This window comes from Dipteris shenzhenensis, chromosome 14, assembly GCF_047967505.1.
Source record: "Dipteris shenzhenensis isolate YYH24624 ecotype China chromosome 14, Dip_SZ_1.0, whole genome shotgun sequence".
Classification (NCBI taxonomy): domain Eukaryota; kingdom Viridiplantae; phylum Streptophyta; class Polypodiopsida; order Gleicheniales; family Dipteridaceae; genus Dipteris; species Dipteris shenzhenensis.
This window is the reverse complement of record NC_141609.1, coordinates 52,145,076-52,172,167: the sequence shown is the minus strand read 5'-3', so window position 1 is coordinate 52,172,167 and position 27,092 is coordinate 52,145,076. Positions and strand designations below refer to the sequence as shown.

The window sequence follows — 27,092 nt, the reverse complement described above, 5'->3', positions numbered from 1 at the left end:
GTATGATTGCGATAGTGTTTGCTGTGTTGTGATGCAAGTTCTCTTATGGGAATCAAGTTGATGTCTCAGGATGTATGCTGTCAATAGGGTGAGAGACTAATGGTAATGGCAGTTCTAGACCGTGAAGAAAGCTCTTGTATGCTTTCCTTTTCTGCTTTGAGAAGATAGATGGCTAATTGGGCACTAGTAGCAGCTTTGGGGAACTGTGTGGCCAAATGTGGTTACTAGTGATAGTCCTAGGCTGTGTGCAAGCTTCTTGGAATGGGGATGAAGACCTACTGCCAAGAGTGGTGAGAGCAAAGAATAGTAAAGGGTACACGGGGTATGTGGATGCCCAATGGGATGTGGAATGCCCCAGATGTAAGAAAGACTGCAACCTTTATGTAGACTGGGATTCTGGGCCTCTCACTTAAATAAAGAAATACCGAAAGGGGCACAAAGGTTTGGGGCCAACCTGTGTCTTTGTCTTGGTTCAGGGGCACTCTAGCTCCCAGACTGCTGGTAGTACTTTTGCTGAATTATTAATGTAACAGTGTTGACTGGTTACTTGTTAGATTTACTGCCCTTTAATTTATTGAAGGCCGATTTCATCGTTCTGTTGCCGGGACATCACCAACTTTCTCTAGGGCGTGAGTCCGTGATTGCTTTGGTGAGGAGACATCACCATCTTCTTTAAGGAGGTGAGCCTGTGGTTGTCTCTGGTGTAAGTATTGGTTGCTGTCATTGAATTGCAGCAAGGAGAATTCAGCATGTCACCTAGTGACGAGGATTGGGATAGGGGACAGCAGTCCTCCCAAGAAGGGCAATCTTTGTTTGAGGGAGCTTCTGTTGAAGATGATCAGAATGCTGATAGGCAAGCATATGGACCTATGCCATTGAATGGACAGCCAATAGCTATGCCACATGGACAGGATGCTCTATTGCAACAGTTTATCCATGGTCCTGGAGATGATTTGTATGGCCAAGGCAATGGTTCTGTGTTTTCAGCATGCAAATCAGAGACAGCAAGTCATTCCGCATCCCTTAGTGCATCCAGGATATTTTCGTGGTGGTTCTGCGTTTCAAGCAGTGGCTGGCCACGGGAATGGCCAAGCAATGCTTGGAAATCACCCTGTTGGTTCTCAGCCTAGAATGCAAGATATGCAAGGGATTATGCTTGGGGGTATGCAAGTCAGAATGGAGAGAGTTATGAATGGAAACACTGGCACACAGCCAAGGATGCAAAGTGGAATGCATGGCATTATGGGAGCTCCTGTAAGCATGTTTGGTATGCAGGTAACCGGGCTGATATAGCAAACCCTGCTATGGAATGGCAATGTTGATCAGGCTTTTGTTGTTCACTATGATGTATGTGGGAACAGCATTGGTGCAATCCTCATGCAGAATGGACGGGTTGTTGCCTACGAGAGTAGAATGTTGCAGGATGCTGAAAAAAAATTGCAAGTATATGGAAAACAGTTGCTTGCTGTGGCTCATGCTCTTTCTGAGTGGGAGCATTACTTGCTAGGGACTGATTTCACTGTGCAGACAGATCACCAAACCTTGGGATATTTTCCTCACTCAGACTAGGTTGTCTGAGAAGCATATGTGTATAGTCCTAAGTTGGATGCAGCGAAGGACCAGTATGCAGAGGATGGGGATTCTGCAAGGTTCTATGATCAGTTATCTGATGGACAGCAGCATTTGCATTATACTCTCAGAGATGGATTCCTTCAGATGCATGGTTGTCTCTGGTGTTACAAGCAGTTTAGGCCTAGCGTGCAGGGCATCGATGTACTGATGCTTTATTGAAAGCAGTTGAAACTTTCTTTGGCCAGCTTTGTGACAAGAGATGGATGCTTTTGTAGGGATTTGCATCGTATGTTAGCAGATCAGTGATGTAGCTTACTGCTTGAAGCTACCAGATCTTTGGAGGATTCATAATGCTTGAAATGTGAATCTTCTCAAACCTTTCCAGGGAGATGTGCAAGAAGTTATGCCTTCTGTGTGTAGCCAGAAGACGAGGAATTTGACGATATCTTAGTTCCAGAGCAGGTATTGGCACATAAGGGAAGGAAAATCAGTGGTAACGTTTCGCTGGTGAAGTTTTGGAATCATTCACCATTGTATGCAAAGTAGCTCGAAGAGGGTAATCTGGCAGATACATGGAACCAAGAATACAAACAGCTCTCTAACGCACTCCCTCTCTCTCACAGCACACTAGGGCCCAAGACAAATGTCAGGCTGGACCCCCCCCCCCCCCCCCCGAAGGTCTTTATTGCTTGAAAAATTCTGAGTACAAAGAGTTCAGCGTAGAGCTGTCTTACAGGATTCCAGAACGTAAATAGTTTTTACAAAGAGTTCATTTGGCAACATGCCAAGTCAAATTTCTAATCAACTTTCCTAATTACATGCCACTAGGGGCAACTCTCGAGTCTTCGAAGCAATTGGTCATGCGAGTGATCTCCGAAGCGCTCGCCTAGCTCCATGTTGCTTGATTCTTCATCTTTCTTAGTACTTGCAACCATTAACTAAAGCGCACAACCATGGCAGCCATTAATGGTCAGCACTTTGCATGCAAATAATTATCTGTAGACTAGTCCTCGTCACTGTGGTCGTCCCCACCAAGCAAGCATGTGGACAAAACATAGAAGATAATTCTTGGTCGACCGAGGTCAACCCTCTTGGTCATAATTAAAGGACTTGATCATCAGTCACAAGGCCTTACTTAGGCCAAGTCTCTCCAACCGGAGTTGGCGCACCTTGGTTAACGAAGTTAACCCTCGGCATAAGCCAAGTCTCGTTGACCGAAGTCAACACTCACTGACCGAAGTCAGCGCCTTGGTTCTTTGGCTAACCGTGGTTAACCATCTTGGCCGAAGCCGAGTCTCCCTAACCACGGTTAGGCTTACCTAACCAAGATTAAGCATCTTTGACCGAAGTCAAGACTTTGACCAAATGAAAGTAGCGCTTTGAACATAATTAGATAAATGAAGAACTCATCAATTATGATCAATAAATGGTCAACTTATGCTTTGACTTTGGACTATTTACAACTTGCTGACATACACCTCAGTTGTTGCAGCTTTACTTGGAAGCTTTTCAGCTTGAGCCAACTTCGGTTGCGGCTCCTTCAGGCTCAGCAGAGCGTGGGTCTAGAGCATCGCCTGATGCTCGAGAGAGGGGTAATACATCTGTCTCTTTGTTACAGACAAGCTCAAATATCTAGAAGTCGCTTGGTGACATTGTATGTTTCACCCGAGGTGCTGCTTGCTGACAGTATATCTACCTTGGGACTTCTATGACCATTGTATTGGTCACTATGAGATGGTTTTTGCACCCTAGGCTCTGAACAATCATGTATGATGTCACTTTGTAATAATGATGGCATATTCACATGTATTTCAGTTATAGCATGTCCTTGTAACATTTAGATACAATCGAGGATGCTTTCCATGTTTCAAGAGAGGGGTATGTCACAAGGGTGTGAGTTTGAAGTTGCGTGGGGTAGGACCCTCGAAAACTAAGGGGCATGTCTGAGGGGGAGATCCGCTAACTTCCCAGGTGTTACCGGAGGCCAGATAACGGAGAAAGCGGTAGACAAGAGCACAACGCGAGCAAGTGTGTATCATAGAATGAAGGGATCCTCATACACTAGTCTCTCCAAAACAAAGATCAAAGATCACTCATCCACAGTAGCAACACACCATAAAGATGCAACAGGCAAGCTCATAGCTCTAGCCTTTCTCCTTCTCACCCTCAATCCCCGTACAATGCTGAATGAATCCCCATCCCCCTCATCTCCCCTCTTCACCCTCGCCTTCTGGATGGGAAGTCCCCTCCCTCTCTCCTATTGGCTGTCCCCTCATCCTTAGGCATCCCGCCACTGAGTCTCTTCATGTCTACTGCAACGGCCAGCTTGCGCCGAGTCGGTGCGTTATAACTACTCCATGTGCACCGCCTGTAACCACCCTATATCTGATAAGGCACCGCCAGATGAACATCTATGCCACCAATGAGTCGGGTCTGCAGAGGTTGGCAAAGCATGATTGCGCAACATGACGACCCTTCACGCATGACCTTGTGCTTGGGTGATATGTCCTCCTAATGATTGTCCCCATGTGACTATGCCATCCCGGTGACCATGTCCTCTCCATGACTTGTATCATCTATGACCATGTCATCATGACTTGTGTCATCCTTGTGACCATGTCATCCCCTGACTTGTGTCATCCTTGTGACCATGTCATCCCCTGAGTTGTCATCCTTGTGACCATGTCATCCCCTAACTAAGTGATTGGACATAGCTGGTCCTGCATGATCTCTGTATAACAATTTCGCTGCCACTATCATTCACTGTCCAAGTGAATAGGTGATGTTGAAAGATGTGCACGAAGAATGCCTTTGCTAAATACAAGAATCGTCATAAGTGAAGCAAAAAGTCCTATCGAAAACATATCAGAGTCAATCAACTTCCAAATGTATCACCAATCCAGATCCATTGTGTTTCATAAGAGTGGAGTTGAAAGAAAACTTACGGAAAACTTTATTAAACCACTTGTTACAAAAATTTGCTAATCAGTTAACAAAAACTGTGTTACAAAAGCCATTGGCATACAAAAAGGTCTCCTGACATTACAAAAGTGTGCTTAAATCCAAGAAAATCACCCTGAGAATGCCATCTATGTACAAATTGCATGAATTGAAAATAGAACCAAATTAACCCAATACCCAAACCAGCAGAGAAGCCAACATGCTAACAAGAGATGCCACGGTAAGGAGGTAAACAAGCTAACTATATACAAAACCCTCGTGCTAAAACATATGTCATTGTTCATCCCTGCCCTAAGATGGTGCTACAAGACTCCAGACACTTGATCATTGTCTTCCTCAACGGTGTCCATCGCATTCCGGAGATTCTCATATTTCCCTTTGTATCGGTGATATTTTGATCTGTACAGGTCACGCTCGGACTGCCAAGTAGTATGCTTTGCCTGTAGGGATAGGAGCTCTGCATTGACTGTGACATGTGTATCTTGTAATGCAGAGTGCTGCTCCTAGATCTCCTTGAGTCTTAAGCTGAGACTCCAACTCAGCTATCCTCCACTCTGCTGCAAAATATGAAGTGGCTAGGCAGTCGTGGTTCTCTTTCTGTGGTATGTGTGCATAAAATCTCCTGGAGTTGAGAGTCCCTCTGATGCAATTCCTGCTCATGTTGTGCTTTCAGCTTGTCCATCTCCGTCTTATAGGTTCTTTCTTTGCCCTGGAGCTGTTCGTTGTATTGTTGCTCCTGTCTTTTTCCATTTCGAGCTTCAGATGTTGCTTCTGGCACAGGAGCATTTGTGGCCTGTTTCATTAAAAACAGCAGCCCCTAACTGAGCAAAGGTGTTATCCATAATTCGCTGATGTAAATGCAATGACCTTTGAGCCCAAGCATACCTGTCATTGAAGGACATGCGATCAGCCATATTCATAATATTGCCTAGCTCTTCAAAGCTGGCCTTCATGCCTTTCTGCTCCACTAGGTCCAACCAAGGCTGCAACACTCGCTAGATGATCGAGCCAGATGTAATCAGTAGGTGCTCTGGTAGCGCAGTTGTTTCGTGCCAACGTCTCATGCAAAGGAATAGTAAATAACTCATCGACATCCTCTTCTTCCGAGTTGACAGGAGACCTTTTCCTTTTCATTCCAGTGAGCAAATGCTTGTAATCTTCCTCTTGTCTACGTGTCTATGCCACAATGGAGAATGATTGTCCAAATGATGAAGCAAGATAAATGGACATCATATTATTCTCATGCACAAGAGGACACTCCACAGACTCCGACAAGAGACCACCCTCAAAGAGATACCCTGGAATCGAGTCGACCGCATAGGAACACTGGTACACGTGACGTCGGGAGTGCTAGCTGCGGCGTAGCTAGTACGTGGTCGACGAGGAGACACGGGAATGGAGGGCTGTAGGAGGGATAAGCTGTGGGGGCCGAGTGAACTAAGAGTCATGCTGGTGCATTGGGATATTTTGCTCCCCACAGCTCTTTTTGCTTGTAGGACCGCATATAAGGCCAGTACTGGATATTCACCATTTCAATTGGTTTATGGCTCGGAGACAGTTATGCCTTATGAATTTCATATGAAGACTACTAGAGTCATTGCTGAGATGGATGACAACTTGGAGGCCCGCACCCTTTAGCGGCTGTGGGATCTTGAAGCCTTAGAAGAGCACCGACGAGAGGCCATCCTTGCACAGGAAGTTTGGCAGAAGAGACAACAGGCGTGGCATGACAGAAACCTCTGTCGTCGTGAGTTTAAAGTGGGTGATTCGGTTCTCTTGTATGCCAGCAAGTTTTTGAAGCATAAACCTAAATTTGTTAGTGGGTGGACTGGACCTTGCTTCATCTCCAAACTTCTGCCTAGTGGCGGTGTGTATTTGGCCACTTTGAACGGTATGGTGCTCCCAACCCCAGTGAACGGTTCCAGAGTGAAGAAATATCAGCCTGCGTAAACTCTTCTGGAGGAGTTTGTATATACCCTTTTCAAAAAAAAAAAAAAAGTTTGGCTTTCTCTAGGTTTCACTCTGTCCTGCTTTTTCACTACATTTTTCAGGCATTTCTTCCCTTCATGGTATTTCATGGGGTGTCGGCGGGTTCCTTTTAAGCTTTACAATAGGTATGTAGCAGGTGAACGCATGCTCTACTTGCTTCATGCTTACAAGACTTGGGTCATAGGTAGGTCATATCATGACTCAATCACTTGGAACAAGGATGCATGCCTTGGGACATATGTTATATGATGACTCAATCCCTTCAGACAAGGTTACAAAACTTAAAACAGACATCACTTGGACAAGGATACAACATGACGCAAGTCAACCACCAACTTGTGCAATGTCTCATATCTACACTCAGTCCATGGTGCATTGGTTGTCTTTCCATAGACAGAGAGAGACGGGGCGTGGTAGTATCAACACTTCCTCACTTTTCTCACTTTCTCTCTCTAAATGCACTTCTCTCCCGCACTCTCTCTGGAGAACTTTTCTTACTCTCTCTAGACACACTCTCTCTCTAGATGCACTCTCTAGAGAACTTTTCTTACTTTCTCTCTCTAGACACATTCTATATGCACTCTCTCTAGAGACTTTTTCTCACTTTCTCTCTCTAGACACATCTATAGGGCCTGTAGAGACTTTTTCTCACTTTCTCTTGCTAAACGCACCCTCTCTCTAGAGTCGCCCTCTCTCTACAAGCCAACCTAGTGCACAGGACCCTTCTCTTTCCTGGTGCATAGGTGCACATCCACCTTCTCTCTCCTGTGCACAACCACCTTTTCTCTCTTGGCGCACAACCACCTTCTCCATCTTCTGTCTCCTGGTGCACATGTGCACAACCACCTTCTCTCTCCTTGGTGCACAACCACCTTCTCTGTGTAGGTGCACAACCACCTTCTCTCTCCTGTGCACAACCACCTTCTCTCTCCTGTGCACAACCACCTTCTCTCCTGTGCACAACCTTCTCTCATGTGCACAACCACCTTCTCTCTCTAGTGATGCAAAAGGTCCTTCTCTCTCCTGGTGGTACAAAAGACCTCTCTCCTGATGTAGAGGGACCTTCTCTCTCCTGGTGTAGAGGGACCTTCTCTCTCCTGGTGCACAAGGCCCTTCTCTCTCCTGGTGGTGGTGCAGAAGACCTCTCCTGGTGGTGCATAAGGCCCTTCTCTCTCTTGTTGGTGGTGCAGAAGACCTCTCCTAGTGGTATAGAAGGAACCTGCTACACAAGGACCTTCTCTCTCCTAGTGGTGCAGAAGACCTTCTCTCTCTTGGTGGTGCAGAAGGCCCTTCTCTCTCCTTGTGGTGCAGAAGGCCCTTCTCTCTCCTCGTGGTGTAGAAGGCCCTTCTCTCTCCTTGTGGTGCAGAAGGCCCTTCTCTCTCCTGGTGGTGCAGAAGGCCCTTCTCTCTCCTGGTGGTGCAGAAGGCCCTTCTCTCTCCTGGTGCAGAAGGACCTTCTCCCTCCTAGTGGTGCAGAAAGGCCTTCTCTCTCTTGGTGGTGCAGAAGAACCTTCTCTCTCCTGGTGGCGCAAAAGACCCTTCTCTCTCTTGTTGTGCAGAAGGACCTTCTCTCTTCTGTTGTGCAGAAGGACCTTCTCTTTGCATCATTCTCTCTCCTAATACAGCATTAGAAGGCCCCTAGGCCCTTCTCTCTCCTAGTGGTGCAAAAGGACCCTCTCTCTCCTGGGTGAAAGGGACACGCCATGTCCTTTAGCTTCGGTGGAGAACAAGGAGGCTCTGTGTCCTCTAGCTTCCGTAGTGGAGTGAACAAGGAGGCTCGGTATGCTTTAGCTTCGGTGGTGGAGTGAACAAGGAGGCTCGGTGTCCTCTAGCTTCGGTGGAGGACGGAGGAGGGAACAAGGAGGCTCGGTGTCCTTTAGCTTTGGTGATGGGTGAAGAAGGAGGCTCGGTGTCCTCTAGCTTCGGTGGTGGAGGGAACAAGGAGGTTCGGTGTCCTCTAGCTTCGGTGAAGGATGGACAAGGAGGTTCGGTATACTCTAGGCTTGGTGGTGGATGCAAAAGGTACTCATGTCCTCTAGCTTCAGTAGTAACTTGAACCCTCCTCTCTCTCTCCACCCCACCACCACTCTCTTACAAAGTTTCCACCCATCACCTCTCTATAATAACTTCATCCCCCCCTCTCCCCTCTTTTCCACCTCTCTCTAGATCCCTCACCTCCCCTCGTGAGCGCTTCTCCGCTATTTTTACCAAGCTGCGCTAAATTTAGCAAAGTTGCTTTTTTTTGCAACTTTGGCTGCTCAGAATCTATCCTCTACCTCGGCTCCCCCTCACTCCTTCCATCGCACTCCTCCTTGCAAGCAAGCGCCTTCTTCTTGCGCCCTTCATCCTCCCATACCTGCCTCCTCCTCTCTTGCAACCCCACCGCCTCCATCCCCTCTATTGCCCTTTCTTCCTCCTCCTTGGGCACCCCTTCCTCCTCCTCGCTGCCTCCTCCTCCTCGCTGCTGCTTCCTTGCTGCCCTTCCTCCTCCTTTGCTCCTCCTCCCTGCTCCTCCCACCTCCTCGCTGCACCCTACAGCGCCATCTACTCCTACAGCGAACCAGCTTCTCGCCCCCTCCGCCTCCCTACAGCACACCAGCTGCACAAGCCTCCTCGCTGCTCTCCCCCTTCAGTGCTCATCCCCCTCCTACTGCACCATCTACTCCTACCCCCTTCTCCCTCAGCTGCTCCCTCTTCCTCCCTACAGCGCAATCAGCCCCCCCCCCTCTAGCTTCGGTGGTGGAGGGAACAAGGAGGTTCGGTGTCCTCTAGCTTCGGTGAAGGATGGACAAGGAGGTTCGGTATACTATAGGCTTGGTGGTGGATGCAAAAGGTACTCATGTCCTCTAGCTTCGGTAGTGACTTGAACCCTCCTCTCTCTCTCTCCACCCCACCTCTCTATAACTTCATCCCCCCCTCTCCCCTCTTTTCCACCTCTCTCTAGATCCCTCACCTCCCCTCGTGAGCGCTTCTCCTCTGCTATTTTTACCAAGCTCCGCTAAATTTAGCAAAGTTGCTTTTTTTTTGCAACTTTGGCTGCTCAGAATCTATCCTCTACCTCGGCTCCCCCTCACTCCTTCCATCGCACTCCTCCTTGCAAGCAAGCGCCTTCTTCTTGCGCCCTTCATCCTCCCATACCTGCCTCCTCCTCTCTTGCAACCCCACCGCCTCCATCCCCTCTATTGCCCTTTCTTCCTCCTCCTTGGGCACCCCTTCCTCCTCCTCGCTGCCTCCTCTTCCTCGCTGCTGCTTCCTTGCTGCCCTTCCTCCTCCTTTGCTCCTCCTCCCTGCTCCTCCCACCTCCTCGCTGCACCCTGCAGCGCCATCTACTCCTGCAGCGAACCAGCTTCTTGCCCCCTCCCCCTCCCTACAGCACACCAGCTGCACAAGCCTCCTCGCTGCTCTCCCCCTTCAGTGCTCATCCCCCTCCTCCTACTGCACCATCTACTCCTACCCCCTTCTCCCTCAGCTGCTCCCTCTCCCTCCCTACAGCGCAATCAGCCCCCCCCCCCCCCCACACAATCACTTTCCCCCCTCCCTCCGCAATCATTCTTTGTAGCCCCCCCCCCTCCTGCGCAATCACTGCCCCCCTCGCACTCACTCTCTATAGCCCCTCCTCCGCAATCACTCCAGGCAGCTTCACTTTATCCTCTCCTCCCTTGGCGCTCCCTTTATCCTCTCCTCTTCTATACCAGAGAGGCGCATCAAGTACAAACCTCAACTGCCAAAAGACAAACTCTTCACTCCCTTTTATGCAAAATGACTCCTCAAGGGTCCCCTTCACATCCCTCTCCAGTGCCACAGAGTACTCCAGCAAGCAGCTCCATGAGTCCCCCTACATCTCGGCCGCTCCCTAGGAAGACGACTACTTCTCCCACAGCACCAGGTGCATCTGCTGTCCCGGATTCTCCTGTAGGTCCAACAGCACCAGGTCCAGCTGCTGCCCCGAATTCTCCTGCAGGTATTTCTACTTTAGTATGTGCTCCACCGGGTACTTGTGCTGTAGATGCTCCATCTGCTACTTCAGTGGGCCCCAGCATCAGGATGGGTTCCGGCCACATTCTCACCCCAACTTTGGTGTCTACTTATTTGCGTCTTCCCACGCTTGCTATTCAGACTGCTTATGGTGAGTCTCCGCTCCTGACATCCTTTCTCGTGGGTTGTAAGTGGCACAGACGGGAAGAAGATTGCTGATAAGCAGTGGAAGGACAGAGAAGAGAGGAGGTACTGGCCAAGTATTTCTTTGCACGTTTATATTCAGCGACTGGCCATTTCTTTATCTTACGGAGTATTCGCCCTCCATTGAACACCCTCTTTACCGTGACTCCTTTTGACTTCGCCTCTCTGTTTCATTCCACCTTCCGTGCCACTGTGCGAAAACGTCGCGGAAAGACACATACATGCACATGTGGACCACATCTTACCTGCCTTCTCCATCAGTGGCAGGCTGCCCCTCCTCCTATTGTAGTTGAACGACTTCCATCTGCCCACCCGACCCCGTCTGTTTCTCGGGTGGCATCTTCTTCCTCTCCTCCTTCCGCCTCCCCTACCAGCACCATCATTTCCCCACCAGCATCTCAGCCTCTCTCTCTCCGTGCTAGAGCCACCACTCCACCACCTCTCTAGCATGTCTCATCTCCGGCGGATCCCAGTACTTCATGCACTTCAGGAGCCCAGTTGGTGGTTATTTTTGCACAGGTCACAGATGCTTCCTCCGCGGCTTTGGCATCTTCTTCAAGTGTTCCCTCCCTTCATCTCACAGGGGTATCCTCAGTGGTCAGCACTGTCATAGATCCCATTATGGCTACTGTTCGGGAAGGATGATGATACTCTGGAGTCACTTGATTTGCCACTCCATGACCAGCCAGTTGGTAGGGGCCTACTTGTAATCGTACTTTTGTACTTCATGGTGGGTTTTCACCTCTTCTGAGGTTTCCCACAAAGAAATATAAGACTCCACTAAAAAAACACCATCTGGAGGTGTATAACTTCATATATTCGTCCTTTCCCTTTTAGTTTTCAGTTAACCTCCTGGCTTTTCCCAACGCCTACTTGTAATCTTTTTACTTTTATACTTCATGGTGGAATTTCACCTCTTTTGAGGTTTCCCACAAAGAAATATAAGACTTCACTAAAAAATGTGTGTGTGTGTGTGTGTGTGTGTGTGTCTGTGAGACTTCACTAAAAAAATGTGTGTTTGTGTGTGTGTGTGTGTGTGTGTGTGTGTGTGTGTGTGTGAGGTGGGGGAGGAAGAGAGAGGGAGGGAGAAAGATATCTAATCTATGTCTATATTCATACCTATATCTTTCCTTATAGATATAGCATTTGAGCGTATGAGATTTTAGCTCCAAAAGATGAGAGAAGTAAACAAGAAAAATCGAACTTTTCACATTATAATGTGGAAATCTCAAGATTTGACCGTAGCTAAAGTCCAATGAAAATTGTAATCTAGGTCTGTGGCCCAAAGCTTCGCATACGCATAGATCAACATATAACATGCGTGATTACCATCTTGAAAACTTTTAGCATGAGCAAAAAATGATTAGCATTGATAGTAAATCTAGAAATTTAAAGCTTTAATTGAACTAAAGGAGGATGTGGCCAAACATCTTGGTTGTTCATATATGTCTCTATAAAATGAATTCAAAAAGATGGAATAACAGACTCTTTGTGGCACTTTCACTTGAATTTTGCTTAGTCCTTTGGTAATATGAGGAAGAAGGAACCTGCATCAAAGGATTCTCGAAGGTGGCTTAAACAAGCATAGACCCCCTTGGTCCGAGGTAAGAGAACATGCTTGAGTTCTGGTAGCCCATGCTCCTCCGCAAACTTTTGACTTCGAATGCATTTTTCCTCACTTCATTTAATCATAATTGTTAATCTCTCTCTCTCCTCTCTCTCTCTCTGTCTCTCTCTCTCTCTCTCTCTCTCTCTCTCTCTCTCTCTGTCTCTCTCTCTCTTTTATGCGGATGACGTGGTCTTCTTTGCAAAAGATAAGAGTGATATGCAGGCACACTGGATGCCTTATATAATTTCCGCCAATATTCAAAAATGCAGGTCAACATAGCAAAAACCAAAGTTATGGTGATCGGGTCTCGAAATAAATAGATAAACACTTTGGAAGAAGGTGCTTCATACAAATATCTAGGGCTGGATTTTACAGATAATTACAAGTGGAATGCAATGTAGGATTCTGGGAGGTTTAAAAGCATTAAACAGCTTCCAACATAAATGCAGAAAGGCACATTTGTGGAATTGGGAGATGAGGAAATTTTTATGCACCATGCTTGTGCAAACACTGGTTCTCTATGGATGTCCAGCTTGAGCGCCCAGGATGTCCAGGGCTTATTGGAAAAGGATAGAAACAGTGCATAAACACTTTATTGTAGGTGAGTTGGGAGTTAAAACACAGACACCGTATCCCATCCTGTTAGCTGAAACAGGTATGATACCACTGGAGGGTGAAGCACTATGCCATTATCTGGGATACCTCAACAAGGTTAAGAAGATGGATGCACACCAGATACCACATAAAGCAATGGAGGCCACTAAGACCACAAGCTGGTACAAAGATGGGGAGGAGTGGATGGACCTATGGGGGATAAAGGCGGCTGATATACCTGAAGAATCATGTGAAATCAGGGACTTAGTACGCTGAAAATGATACAGAAAATATGGCATGATCCAGGTACAAAAATGCAGTTCTACAAACAGGAAATCAACCTGATGGACAGCTATGCAATGCAGAAATATCTTGGGGAGGACATCTCAATATTCAAAAGGAATTTAATATTCAAAATAAGGACCAGCTCACATGATCTAGAAGTGGAGAAGGGTAGATGGATACGACCCAAGATCCCAAGGGTGGAGAGGATATGCAAAATCTGCCCTACAGGGGAGGTAGAAGACAAGCAGCACATACTCCTAAAATGTTGAGCATACGCACACATAAGGGAGAACCATGGAAACAATAGTTGTAACCTGAAGAATCTATTGGAACAGCCAGCCCACAAGTTTGGAAGCTACTTAAAAAAAATCTTGGAACATCGCAGCAAAATTCTCGGACTAGCACAGAAAATAGTCCAGCAAATACTCACAATGTAGAAAGATTTGGGAGACTTTTATTTCAATAGTTGTAATGGACCACTGTTTAAGTTAATAGTGGTCACCAGTCCCATAGATCCTGAGGGTCTCAAATCAGAACCAGCTCACATGATCTCGAGGTGGAGAGGGGGAGATGGGCAAGACCCAGGGTACCAAGAGAGGAAAGAGTATGTAAAATCTGCCCCGCAGGAGAAGTAGAAAGTGAGCAGCATGTACTCCTAACATGTCGCAAATCAGAGAATGTTATGGGGGCAATAGAAGCAACCTGAAATCCCTACTGGAGTGGCCAGCCAAAGAGCTAGGCAAATACATAAAGGAATTTTAGAATATCACAACAGAGTACTTGGTCTAGCACACAGGCTAGCACGACAAGTACTCACTGCATAGCACAATTATGCTTTTATTTATGCTATTTTCTTTCAATGGATGTAAACAATCATTACTTGTTGATAGTGATCACTGTCCCATAGATCTTGAAGGGTCTCACGAGGACGTTAATACAATCAATGATCATATCATATCATCTGTGTGTGTGTGCGCGCGCGCACGCGTGCGTATGTATATTTGGGCCTAGGAACTACAAATGGAATGCTTGTGTAGATAGAAGAGTGCAAAAGGCACTCTTTAAAATGCAAAACAGATACTAAAAGCTGTACATATCGAATTGGAATTTGCTATTCTGGTACAACTAGTTATTTTGTATGGTTGCTAAGGATGGGAATTTGGCCTATCATGAAGCATGGAAAAGAATTAAAGACATCCAAAAGAGATTCATAGCTAAGAAATGAGGAGCCAAAAAAAACTCCTTGCCCAATGTTGCTGGAGAAGTAGAGATGCTCCTTCTAGAAAACAAAGCATTTTTCCAGTTTATTCACCACATTCACGAAGTAAAAAAGATGGACGCAAATAGGCTGCCATGAAAGGCTCTCAAAACAGTAGGGGGAAAGGATGGTACAAGGAGGGTCCAAATGGTTGGAGAAAGGTGGAATGTATATCGAATCCATACCGAGTACTAGCAAGAAAGGAGCTCATCCAACAAAACATGATGAAGAAAATATGGAGCTCGTGCAACAAAACATGATGAATAAAATATGGCTTGAAACGAAAGAGAAAATGACCTTTCGGAAATGTGTTTAACCCCATGCCTATTTATAAGAACAAAACTACCTCCAAGATAGAATTTCAATACGTAAACGATAAAGCTAGATGATATGCGGTTACATGGATAATAGTATGGTGTGAGGGATCTTGGGTTAGGAGATTAGGAGCTAAAGACAATGGACATAGTTAGACCTACATCGCCTAAGAAGGTGATGTCCAAATAGGACAATTAGTAATGCTCGTATTACCTAGATATCCTAACTGTCCTAGAGCACCTAAGTGTACAAGAACACATTGGGTAGGTGGCCACTGGGATTCGGAGTAGCAAATGGTGCATTGGCGGGTTCTAGTGGTGTCCTACAAAGTGAACTATTGAGGCAAGGAGAGTTCGCTTTCATAGTTATTTGTCATATGCTTATTGTGAAATTGCAACATAGCTTTCATGATCTCGAAATGAACATTGGTTAGTGGAGAAATAGTAGCCAAGAAGAGGATCTACAACATATGCACAAGTGCATTGCTAGATGATGGTCATATTCTGCAAACTCTCTTGCAAGAATTATGAGCACATTCAAAGGAAGTTTGACATAATTTGCAACCTAAGGTAGACACTGCATTAGACGAACACTCAAAGTTGAAACCCCAAAAGTTTTTCCACCAACTGTCCACGGAACACACCAGCCCTCATCCACACATGTGGGCATATTGGGCCATGTTGTTGGACTTACTTCTACATAGCCTTGCCGGATGAACCCACATGCTAAGGGGAGGATATACGTGTTGTTGTCCCTCTCATCCAATTCCTCCCCCTCTCTCACCCTAAAGATCCCCGCGTCCCACATGCTCTCCCCTTGTACTCAGCACACTTCTCACCTACAGATTCATCCCCAATGTTATAAAGCATGGTACCACAAGTGCTTAAATGCATGAAATTGCAAAGAGTGATGCACAATGACCAACGTTTGCACAACTCGATGATCAATTGACTGATATAGAATTCCACTAAGTACATGACAATGGACATATACAATCCCACACATTGATGATATACCGGCACGTGGCATTTTTATCCTATCCATACACAAAGAGGTGTTCATACCTATGTCACACACACACACACACACACAGCCTCCCATGGACACAATCAGACATGGAGAAACATACACACGAGGCTCCAAATACCCATCAAACCCCTCTTCAAAGCAAAGGTGGAAAATGCTTCAATGGCCCTAACTCAAAGGTTTGTAGGCATGGCTTAGAGGATCATGTAGCATTGTCCGGATTCAAAGGCCAAGTCTCACTTTGAAAAAATACAAACAACCTACATCAACATATCTCAAGACACAATGAAACCCCTTTTTACCTGAAGCAAGGATATGATACAAAAACAAAGCCTTTTATAATACCAAGGTACACAACAACTCTGATACCCCCCCTCGGGCAAGCAAATGCGGAGTCGTGCTCAAGAGGGCCTCCAACAACAACATCAATGATGGCCTCGGGACTGCACACCACTCGTGCCAACACCCAAATCTCAGGTCAATGAGACATAATAAAGGAGCCATCACATTTGCAAGTTCTGTCACCAAGTTGTAAATACTCCAAGTCAAAGTTCCAATAGACCATTTATTTTATCATAATTATAGAGTTCTTTATTTATTTAATTGTGGTCAAATAGTTATTTTCCATTCGTCAAATTAGCTTAGGCCAAGAGGGTTGACTACGGTTAACCAAAGCAATTCAAAGCTGACTTCGATCAGAGAGCATTGGTTTCGGCCAACAAAGCTTAGCTTTTGCCAAAGAGGGTTGACTTCAACCAACCAAGATATTTTCAACTCTGGCCGGAGTGAGTTTGGCTTTAATTAAGACGACTTGACCCTCGGTCAAAGCCCCTTAATTATGGTCAAAAGGGTTGACCTCGGTCCACCAAAGTACTTCTATGTTATGTGCGCACTTGTGTTAAGTGGGGACGCCCACAGTGACTAGTAATAGTCTAGGGTTTTATTTTGCATGCAAGCGCTAACGATTAATGGATACCATGACTATGTGCATTTAATTAATTGTTGCAGGTACAAGGGAGTGGTTTAATACCCATTTTGTATGGAGCCTAGCAGGCAACCAAGAGGTGCCCATGTAACCAAGCGCTACGAAGGCTCCAGAACTGCCCTATGTGGCATGTAACTAGAAATCTAGTCTAGGAATTAGACAAGTGGCATGTTACTAAGAATGTGAGCTGAGAGCTCTTGTAAGAAATTATCTCACGTATGATTTTGTAACTCAGTCTGTGCGCTGAACTTCGTACTCATATTTTTCTCCAGTAATAAAGACCTTCGGGGGGTCCAGCCCGACAAGGTATTCTGGGCCCTAGAAGTAATTGCCTTAGAAAAGATTCACATGATGACTATGTTTGTAGATTCCATCATTGGAGCACCAGTGGTATCAGAGCAAAGGGGTTCACAGCCTTTTCAGAGGATGTGGCAATTCGGGAATAGAGGGGGCCTCAGGCGCAACGACTGATTTCGTTGAAACAATAAAGAGGTGAAGTCAAGGATGTTGTCAATCGATTGTTGTGTGCCTCCTTTGGAATAGCCTATTGGCTCTGCACACTGTGCAGCTGCACTTTTCTTAGGTGTAGTTCTTGCTCGAGGAGGCCAATAGCTCTGCTCGGGAGAAACGAAAAATGCCAACCAAGAGCAAGAAGGCTATGGTTGTGAGAACTTAGCGGTCAATCCCATTATTCTCCGCAATGGGTTCAGCTACTGCATGTGGCGCTGAAGGCAAGCTATGCAGGTCTATGCGAAGATGCCTTGTGACAACATACGCGAAACCAAGTAAACACAACAAGATAAAGCAGACCGGCCCCTGAGCAATGAACGACGCAAAGAGTTACGTGATGGGTTCCTTGAACTAGTCACTTGAATTTATTCCACAAACTGACCAGATAACCAAGATTGACAAAAAGCTCGGCCAGAATTCCGTGATGACTGAATTTGAAGTCAATTTTGCAGGGTATCTAATCAAACCATAGTCTGGCTACCAATCTGCCTAACTAGCCCTATAGGTGACGATGTGAAGCTGCTATCTAGGCGTTGACGTGGCGATCACACAGTGACACGTGATAGTGCATGCAGACACCTGACATGGAAGCCAGCACAAAGAATGACGTGGCAAACCAGTGTTGGAGGTAGGTCTGAGCCTTCAAGGCCCAGAGAGTGCTCCAAGCAACAAAATGCACAGCAAAAGCTTTCAAAAGACAAAAAGTAAATAAAAGGAAATCAAGTACAATTGTACCCGCTGTCCGTGGAAGAGGGATGAGTTCTTCTCTCGCACCTATCCACTGTCTAGGTTCCCAATAGGATGCAGGTAGCTCCCAACCTACGGATAAAGAGAAAACAAGAGGAAGAAAGCGCAAGGAAGGCAAGAAAAAGCTGTAGAGGAAAGATGGTCCGCAGATCTACCCCGAAATGACTACCTCAGTATCTGTGCCTGAGTCCTCCTAAGAGAGTGTGCCAAAAGAAGCAGGGAAAGCTCCTCCTACGGCCTGCACTAGTCCAGAGCAGCTCCAGAAGCCACCACACAACCAAAAAACGTGTCGAAAGGTCCAAAACAGCAAAAGACAATTTCGGGCACGTGCTGCAGGTGACTTCGTACATGTCCGTACGAATTCCGTACAGTCCATACGAACGTCCGACAAAAAGTCAAAAAATCACTTCTGACACTTCCTAGAAGTGCGTACTAACCTTGGAACAGGTGAAATGGGCTTAAAACAGCTGAAAACGGGCTTGAAACAGCTCAAAAACAGCACAAGAACAATTGAAAACGTCTAGCACAGTCTTCTTCTTCTTTCCCAAGCATGGAAGATGCTTCCAGGAGAGTGAGGGAGAAAGATGGTAGGTGGAGGAGAGCACGTGCATTTGCATGCATGCCACTTGGACCTTCATTAAAGTCCTAACCACCATACCAAGAACAACATTGGTTGTCCTTGGGCCCAACTTTTAGACCCCTCTTTAATGCCTTTGCCTTGCCCCTAGGACCTAGTAGGCGCACTTAGAAATTACCCCTAGGGATTTCTAGGAAGTCTACACTTCGTCTAGCCAATCCCTCAAGGCCAAACTATTACTAGAATTAGTCACGCTTAACCCTGGACTAAGCACGGTCTGAATTACATTAGGCTTTTCACGTCCCCGTGACATACCCTCCTCTTAAAACAACGACCTACCCAGGTTGCTAATGAAATGTACAGACCTATAAAGAAAATACACAGAAATAGCCCATACCAGAATATATATGTAAAGTTCTTCCTACTACTCGTCGTTTCTCTCGTTGTAAATCTCTCCACGTCGCAGGTAATTATCATGGGCGATGGCTTTTTGTTTTTTCCTCCCAGCCAACTCTTAGGGACCTGATGCGTGATATTTTCGTTCCATCCATCGTTAATTCCTTCATCCTTATCCCTGAGACCCTCAATTCCCTAGATAGTTCCTGGCCACATGTCTTCAATTTAGGCCCCTTCTTAGATGCATCCTTTTTCACCCCTCTCTTGGAGTTCCTTTAAAAACAATTGCCCCTTGGCAATTTGCACATTTAGATGCACCTAGGCCCTAGCCCTATTAGAACTACCTAGTCAATGCCATTACGCCCTCACCTAGGACCTTGGCAGTTACTTCTCTTGACCATTTAATTACACATTAACTATTACAAAAGTTGGTCATCTAAGAGAAAATGCCCACCGATCTATCCGAGGTCATGCTATCCCAGCTAGAGCATAACATTCCTTCCCTCTTCAAGCATCAGCGTCCTCGATGATGAAATCTGGGAACGCTCTCCGTAACTGGTATACGGATTCCCAGGTAGCTTCCGATAGAGACTGACCATGCCATGCAACCAACACCGTGGGTTATCTTCCGATTTCGTATCTGCATAGTTCCTCGGTCCAGGATTCTTGTTGGTTTGCGCCTTGCAATATCCTCTATCTCCTGAAACAAAACCACACCTTCGATTAGTGAGTCACCTGTATGCAAAAATTTCTTTAAGTGCGAAACATGAAAAACCGGGTGCACCTTACACCCCTGTGGCAATTCTAATTTATAGGCTACACTGCCTATTCTCTTTAGAATTAACCACGGCCCACAGTATCGAGGTGATAACTTAGCACACTCTCCTGAAGTCAACGACTTCGAGTGCGAAGGAATTCTGAGAAAAACTTTTTCTCCTTCTTCAAATACTCTTATAGACCGATTTTCATCCGCATACACCTTGGCTCTATCCATAGCCTGGCGGATATTAGCTCTCGCAAGTGCTAGCATCTCCCGCATCTGAACTACAAAGTTCGCGCCACTAGGCACTTTCTGAGGTACTCCAACTATAGTCGGATTGGCTGGTCTATAACCATAGTTCAGTTCAAACGGACTGAACCCAGTAGATGACTGTTTCCTATCATTGTAGGCAAACTCCAACAATGGCAACCACTTGTCCCATGTATGTTGCCTCAATGACACATATGCCCTCAGCATATCTTCTAAAGTTTGGTTGACTCTCTCCGTCTGACCATCCGTCTCAGTATGATCCCCACTACTCATTCCCAACTCAGTCCTTAGTGTCTCAAATACCACTGTCCAAAAATGACCAGTAAATCTAACATCTCTGTCTGACACTATGGATCTAGGCAATCCATGCAGACGAAATATATGTCTAATAAACAAATCCGCCACTTGCGGGGCACTAACAGACTCTCTAGTCGGAATGAAGTGAGCCATCTTGGTTAGACGATCAACCACCACAAGGATAGAATTATACCCTCCTTGTGTTGCAGGTAGTCCTACAATAAAATCCATGGAAATGCTCTCCCACTTACTTAGTGGTATCTCCAAGGGCTGTAACAGTCCGGGTGGCTTCACCCGCTCGGCCTTACTTACCTGACACGAGAAACACCGTGTCACATATTCATGAATATGCTTTTTCATCTTTGGCCAAAAGAAATCTCGCTTCACGAGATCATAGGTCTTCTCGACACCTGGATGTCCCGCACACGGGCTATCATGGCACTGTCGAATGACTCTCTGCCTGAGATCATTCTGACCAGGTACTACAACCTTGCCATTTCTAACTAGCATACCATCCCTTATGGTATATCTTGCATAAATTTGACCTTTTCTGGATGCCAGGTCATCCTTTTCATTTTCCCCGGGTTTTAACACATGAGCCTTAGGCCATAAGCTCTGGACAAACTCGTCCACCTTCTGAGTTTCTCTGATCTCGGTCATTAGAGCACTCTCTAATACCGTGAAACTCAGGTTGTGCATAATGCGAGACAACGCATCAGCTACCTTATTGTCTTTTCCTCTTCGGTACCGAATCGTTAGATTAAACTCCTGCATGAGCTCTGCCCACCTAGCTTGGCGGCCCCTCAAGTCAGGTTGTTTACAGAAATGTTTCAGAGTATCATGATCTACATCCACATAAAACTCTGAACCATACAGATAATGCCTCCATGTTTTCAAAGCATGGATAACAGCATACAACTCCAATTCATGAGTTGGCCAATTCCTTTGAGAGGGAGAAAGCTTCTTGCTTTCAAAGGCTACTGGCCTTCCCTCTTGAAGGAGAACTGCTCAATGCCACTTGCATCGGTTTCTAGGAACAACGGTTTCTAGGGATCAACTATTTTTAACACCGGTCCTGAGACCACCGCTTGTTTTATGGTGTTAAATCTTTCCTGTTGATTCTGTCCCCAAACAAAAGGTACTTTATCTGAGGTCAGATCAGTCAATGGCGATACTATTCCGGAATATCCTTTCATATGTCTTCTATAAAACTGGACAAATCCCAAGAATGATCGCAACGCGGTCAGACTCTGAGGGATTGGCCAAGTTAGTATCGCAGCCACTTTCTTCGGATCCATTTCTACCCCCTGTGGAGTAATTATGAACCCTAAATACTCAAGCCTAACCATACACAGTATAGTTTTCTTTTTATTCACATAAAGACTGGCTTTCCTCAAAGTACTGAACACTATCCTTAAGTGTTCCCGATGCTCAGTAACACTTTTACTGAATATCAATAATCGTCAATAAAATGTACTACGAACTTTCCGATATACGGACGTAGTAAATCGTTCATAAGCATGACGAAGGTCGCTGGAGCATTGGTAAGTCCGAAGGGCATTACCAAAAACTCATAATGACCAAACCTGCTTTTGAAAGCGGTTTTATGCACATCCTCGGCTCTAATCCGGATATGATGATAGCCGCACTTAAGATCTATCTTGCTGAAAATCACGGCTCCATGTAATGCATCTAGCAAATCATCAATCCGAGCCATCGGATACCTGTGCTTAACAGTGATATTATTCAATGCTCTGTAATCTATACAGAGGCGAAACGTATCATCCTTTTTCCTCTTTAATATCACTGGCGAAGCAAAAGGTGAGAAACTTGGTTGAATCTGTCCCAACTTGAGGTATTCTTCCAATTGTCTACGCACCTCCGCCTCTTCAGTAAAACTCATTCTATAGGGAGGTCTATTTACAGGTTCTGCCCCCGGGATCAGTTCAATCTTATGTTGAACTTTCCGCTCTGGAGGTAACCCATAAGGTAATTCATCCCTAAAACATTCAGAGAACTCCTCTGTTATAAGATTAGCCAGCTTGGCCATCTCACCACTTTGCGTAACATCAGTGCTAGTCGAAGACTCATCCACCGACTCTACCGATGCTGTGCAAAGGTACAAAAACTCTACTTGAGCCTTTCTGATTTCCATCACGGAAACCAACGGTCCCTGAGGTATATCTTTTTCACCTCGTAAGACATAAAGCACATCATTCATCTTGAATTGATATACGTGCTTTTTCCAATCAATGGCTGGATTCTTCCTAGAATGCCACGCCATTCCCAGGGCTATATCTGCATGAGCAAGCTTGGTCATTTCAAAATCAAGCTTCTCAGCATAGTCCTGAATCCGAAGCTCCAACTGGGTTACCCTTTGGTCCCATACTTCAGTTGAACTTCCATCGGCCATCCTGACTGTATACGCATAGTCAGATGGACTTGTCTTCAGTTTCAGCCTCTTCACAAGCTTGGAGTTAATCACATTGTGAGTTGACGCCGAGTCAAACAACACAATGACATCATGACTGGCCACTTGCCCTTTCATTTTGATTAACTCCGTATCATTGAAGGCTGTATACCCCGTTGCTGCGGGCTTAGATAGGATGTTATCAGGTGCACTCGTCACTAACTTAGCAACAGATACACATAACAAACAAGGTACTAACCTCTGAGAAGGTCCCGCCAGTTGCATCTGCATATGTTCCGCACTTGGACTCTCCTGCATTTCTACGTCGCATTCAGATATTATCATATTAGCCGTGCGACGGTCTTTATTCAGTGGACAATCCTTCCACTGATGTCGCTGAAGGCAGCCGAAGCACAATCCTTCTTTCCTAGCTTTCTCCTTTTGTTTAGGGGTCAACGAGGACTTTGACCAAGCCCGGGCTGCCATTGGAGTTATTTTCCTTTTCACCCCAACGGTGGTACTTGTTTTTACTGGTCCCTCAACCGGCTTCACCTGCTTGGTTTGGCCACTTGGCTGCGAGACACTTGTCTTTGAAACCCATTTCCTCTGAAATCCCCCTTTTCTCGGATGCTCATACTGAGTCCCTGCCTGCACAAATCCACCAGATCTGCCTCTGGCATCCTCATAGTTCAGGGCTACTGCTATAGATTCATCTAGTGTAGTCACATATTTAGCCCGAACTTCCATTTTGATCTTGTCGTTCAATCCATAGATATAGTCTTTTAACTGAACCGACATAGGGAGAGGGTCTGTTATTTTCATGACACATTCTCTGAATTTGTCAGTGTACTCTGCCACTGACAAGCTCCTCTGACGAAGATTTCTATAAGCATCCCAAGCTCGGGATTCTTCATCAGGTGGAAGAAAGTGTTTCTTGAATTCAGCTTTGAACCCTTCCTAGGTGGTTGGAGCAACTTGATCCTTCTGTTGCTTTATCCACCATCTGTCCGCTGCCTCAATAAACAGGTGTGTGGCCTCGCGGATTTTCTTTAGATCGGATCTAATCTCACAAATGGCGAAGGCTTCTTCCCACTTGTGCAACCAAACCTCGATCACATCAGAGCTGCGCTCGGTCATCCGACCAGCATACTTCTCCGGTCTATAATTAGCGATATTAGGCACTTTGACCCTTACGCGCTCTAAGGAATGTACACTGGGCTCTGGCTCAGCTAGAGCTTTGCCCTTATCAACCCTAGACGGTCTAGCCGACAAGGCTTGCACCATCTCCCTGATCTCATTTTGACCAGCATTCACTTGAAGTTGCTGGTTCATAATCTGCTGCAAAGCATCCTCTAATATCGAAATCCTACCAATCAAAGTAGGTGCTGCCTGATGTGACATCTGTTGTGTAGACTGTACTCTAGACTCACTAGGATTCACTCTTGAATTCTGTCCTTCTGCTTCCATAGGTTCACAGTGGAAGAGGGGGGTTTTTTTTTTTTTTTTTCTTCTTCCTTTGTTGGGGGTTTTTTTTTTTTTTTAATGATGGATTTCCCCCTTTTTCTTATACACAGAAAAGATAAACGACAATCCCTGCTGTAAGAACGAATTAACTGCAACTCAGAATTTTTTCTAAAGAGGAAAAAAATGCTTCCTGGATTCAAGTCTGCCGTCACGTGTGCTCTGATCGAAAACCTTTCATCGTCGCCTCCTGCTCCGCTATCCCACTCTCAGCTAAGATCTCCCGGGACTCGCTCCCTTTGAAAAGAGCTTTTGTGCAAGCTGCGAATCTGGACAGTATTGCGTGGAATAAGACCTGTAGTATAGAAGAGAGGGATTGAAGGCTCGCCACCAGCTGTTCGTTATCGTCTGTTTGCGTTGGATTGAAGGTGGCGGCTATTCGTCTGCATCGCGTGTCTGCGTGGTGCAGGCAACGAACAAGACCGCACCTCAACTATTTCTCCCTCTTCGTTGACGCAGACTACACGCTCCGTTGCGAAGGCATCGAAAGCACGAAAGGGAAGGTAATCAAACGGAGAACGACGAGGTATCGCAAGCTTTGCGTAGTAACGCAAAATTAAATGGATATCAAAGTGCGCTGCTTCTTTCCCGTCGATAACCTGGCTCTGATACCAAATGTAAAGTTCTTCCTACTACTCGTCGTGTCTCTCGTTGTAAATCTCTCCACGTCGCAGGTAATTATCACGAGCGATGGCGTTTTGTTTTTTCCTCCCAGCCAACTCTCAGGGACCTGATGCGTGATATTTTCGTTCCATCCATCGTTAATTCCTTCATCCTTATCCCTGAGACCCTCAATTCCCTAGATAGTTCCTGGCCACATGTCTTCAATTTAGGCCCCTTCTTAGATGCATCCTTTTTCATCCCTCTCTTGGAGTTCCTTTAAAAACAATTGCCCCTTGGCAATTTGCACATTTAGATGCACCTAGGCCCTAGCCCTATTAGAACTACCTAGTCAATGCCATTACGCCCTCACCTAGGACCTTGGCAGTTACTTCTCTTGACCATTTAATTATGCACATTAACTATTACAAAAGTTGGTCATCTAAGAGAAAATGCCCACCGATCTATCCGAGGTCATGCTATCCCAGCTAGAGCATAACAATACATCATCTGTAAAATAATACCTCGCAATGACATATGGTGTAGAAGAGGGCGAGAGTCCAATGCTTAACCTGTAGGAGCCTACACCGCAGTGGGCTCAAGCTGAAATGCATCCAGGTAGAGATGCAAAATTTGAGGTGACACTACCAGATCACCCTCCTCCATCCACTTCGCATCCAATGTAGGGTAGTTCCTGAACTTCACCAGGTAGGTAGCGACGGGAAACTCGACCTTCTACTTTCTTCCATATGTGCCAAAATCTGTTCCGGAACCAAGATTTAATCCAAACCTTCCACCTCGGGCTGATCCTCATGAAGCAGGTCAACATGCACAACACCACGGAAAGGCTTCAACAAACTCACATGGAAGGCATTGTGTATGGTGCAAGTTGTAGGTACTTCAGCCTGTAAGCGACATCATTAATCCTTTCAAAAACCTAGAAAGGACCATAGTACCCCATCTTCAGCTTTGTGTACACTTTGTCCTTGCCTTTCATCTTCCTGAGTCATGCTTTCTAGAAACACAGCAGCATCCAATTGCCCTCTTTCAAGAGTAACTCGTGGCGATGTTTATCTACTGCCCGTTTGTGCTTCTCCTGGCTTTTCTGAAGGGCTGTTTTGACCTTCTGGTAAGCAACATCCAAACTTTCCACAAATCTGTATGCTTCGAAAAATTCTCTCTTTCGTATGCATAATGGGAGGAGTTTGAGCATCCTTAGTTTCCTGAGGGTCCTGTTGAGTCGTTTTTTGTTTTTCTTTTTTTTGGTTATTTCTGGATGGACAGTCCTTGATAAAGTGCCCTCCCATACTGCAGAGGAAGTAGGAGTTAGGAATGTTCTTGGAAAAAAAATTTTGGATCAACTCAGCTCCGTCCCCGTCAATGTGACAACATATGCAAAATGTTTATTGAATTCAATGTATAGATGGTGTAAAGATACACCATTTGTTTGAATAAGGCATATAATATGTTATCCTATGCTTTCTCATTCAGAGTCATCAGAGTTTGGTATTGCATTTTGACTTCATGGATCAAGTCAAACCAAATGATATTTGATATGTATGTAGTTACTATCAGAGATTGTGATACAAATTTGCAATTATCATATCCATGCTTCCTTTTTAGACTTCGAGTCCTTGATTTTCAACAATGTACGCAAACTCAACAAGTGGTAGAAATCGCTCCCATTTCGATTGCTGATCCGAAACATAGCACTTGAGGAAATCAAAGGCAATGGAGTTGGCTTCTTCTTACTGCCCATCAGATTCAGGATGGAAAGAGGATGAGAAATTCAGCGTGGTACCCATATTCTCAAAGATACCTCTCTAGAAAAGACTTGTCATCCGCAGGTCTCGATCACTGACAATTGATTGAGGCATCCCGTGATGTTTGAACACATGAGACATAAAAAGTCTTGCCATCTGGTCTACTGTAATCTTCTTCCTTGCGGAAATAAAGTGGGCCTGCTTGCTGAATCTGCAAATAATGGTCCATGTCCCGATGGTGTACGACGAAGATCGAAGATAAAATCCATGGCAATGCTTTGCCACAATCGATCGGGAATAGGTAAAGGCTGCAGCAGTCCAGCCGGCTTCTGTGAGTCATATTTCACCTTCTGGCAGGTGAGGCATGTCCTGACATATGCCTCAACATCCTTCCTCAACGATGGCCGAAAGAAATAATCCTCCACATCTTTAATGGTGGCATCAATGCCTCTGTGTCCTGCATAGGGT

At 45.7% G+C, this 27,092-nt stretch overlaps 1 protein-coding gene across 2 annotated transcripts in view; it reads right to left on the bottom strand.

The window, feature by feature from the left end:
- LOC147894805 (putative 1-acyl-sn-glycerol-3-phosphate acyltransferase 5) overlaps positions 1 to 27,092 on the bottom strand; it is a 73,770-nt gene that overhangs the window by 12,823 nt on the left and 33,855 nt on the right. Inside the window, exon 2 of one of the 2 annotated variants that reach the window (XM_087384393.1) lies at positions 12,249 to 12,358. In XM_087384393.1, the coding sequence (XP_087240519.1) occupies positions 12,249 to 12,358 (110 nt within the window). Of the gene's footprint in view, positions 1 to 12,248; positions 12,380 to 27,092 lie in introns of both variants that reach the window. The other variant, XM_087384392.1, reaches the window with a different exon arrangement.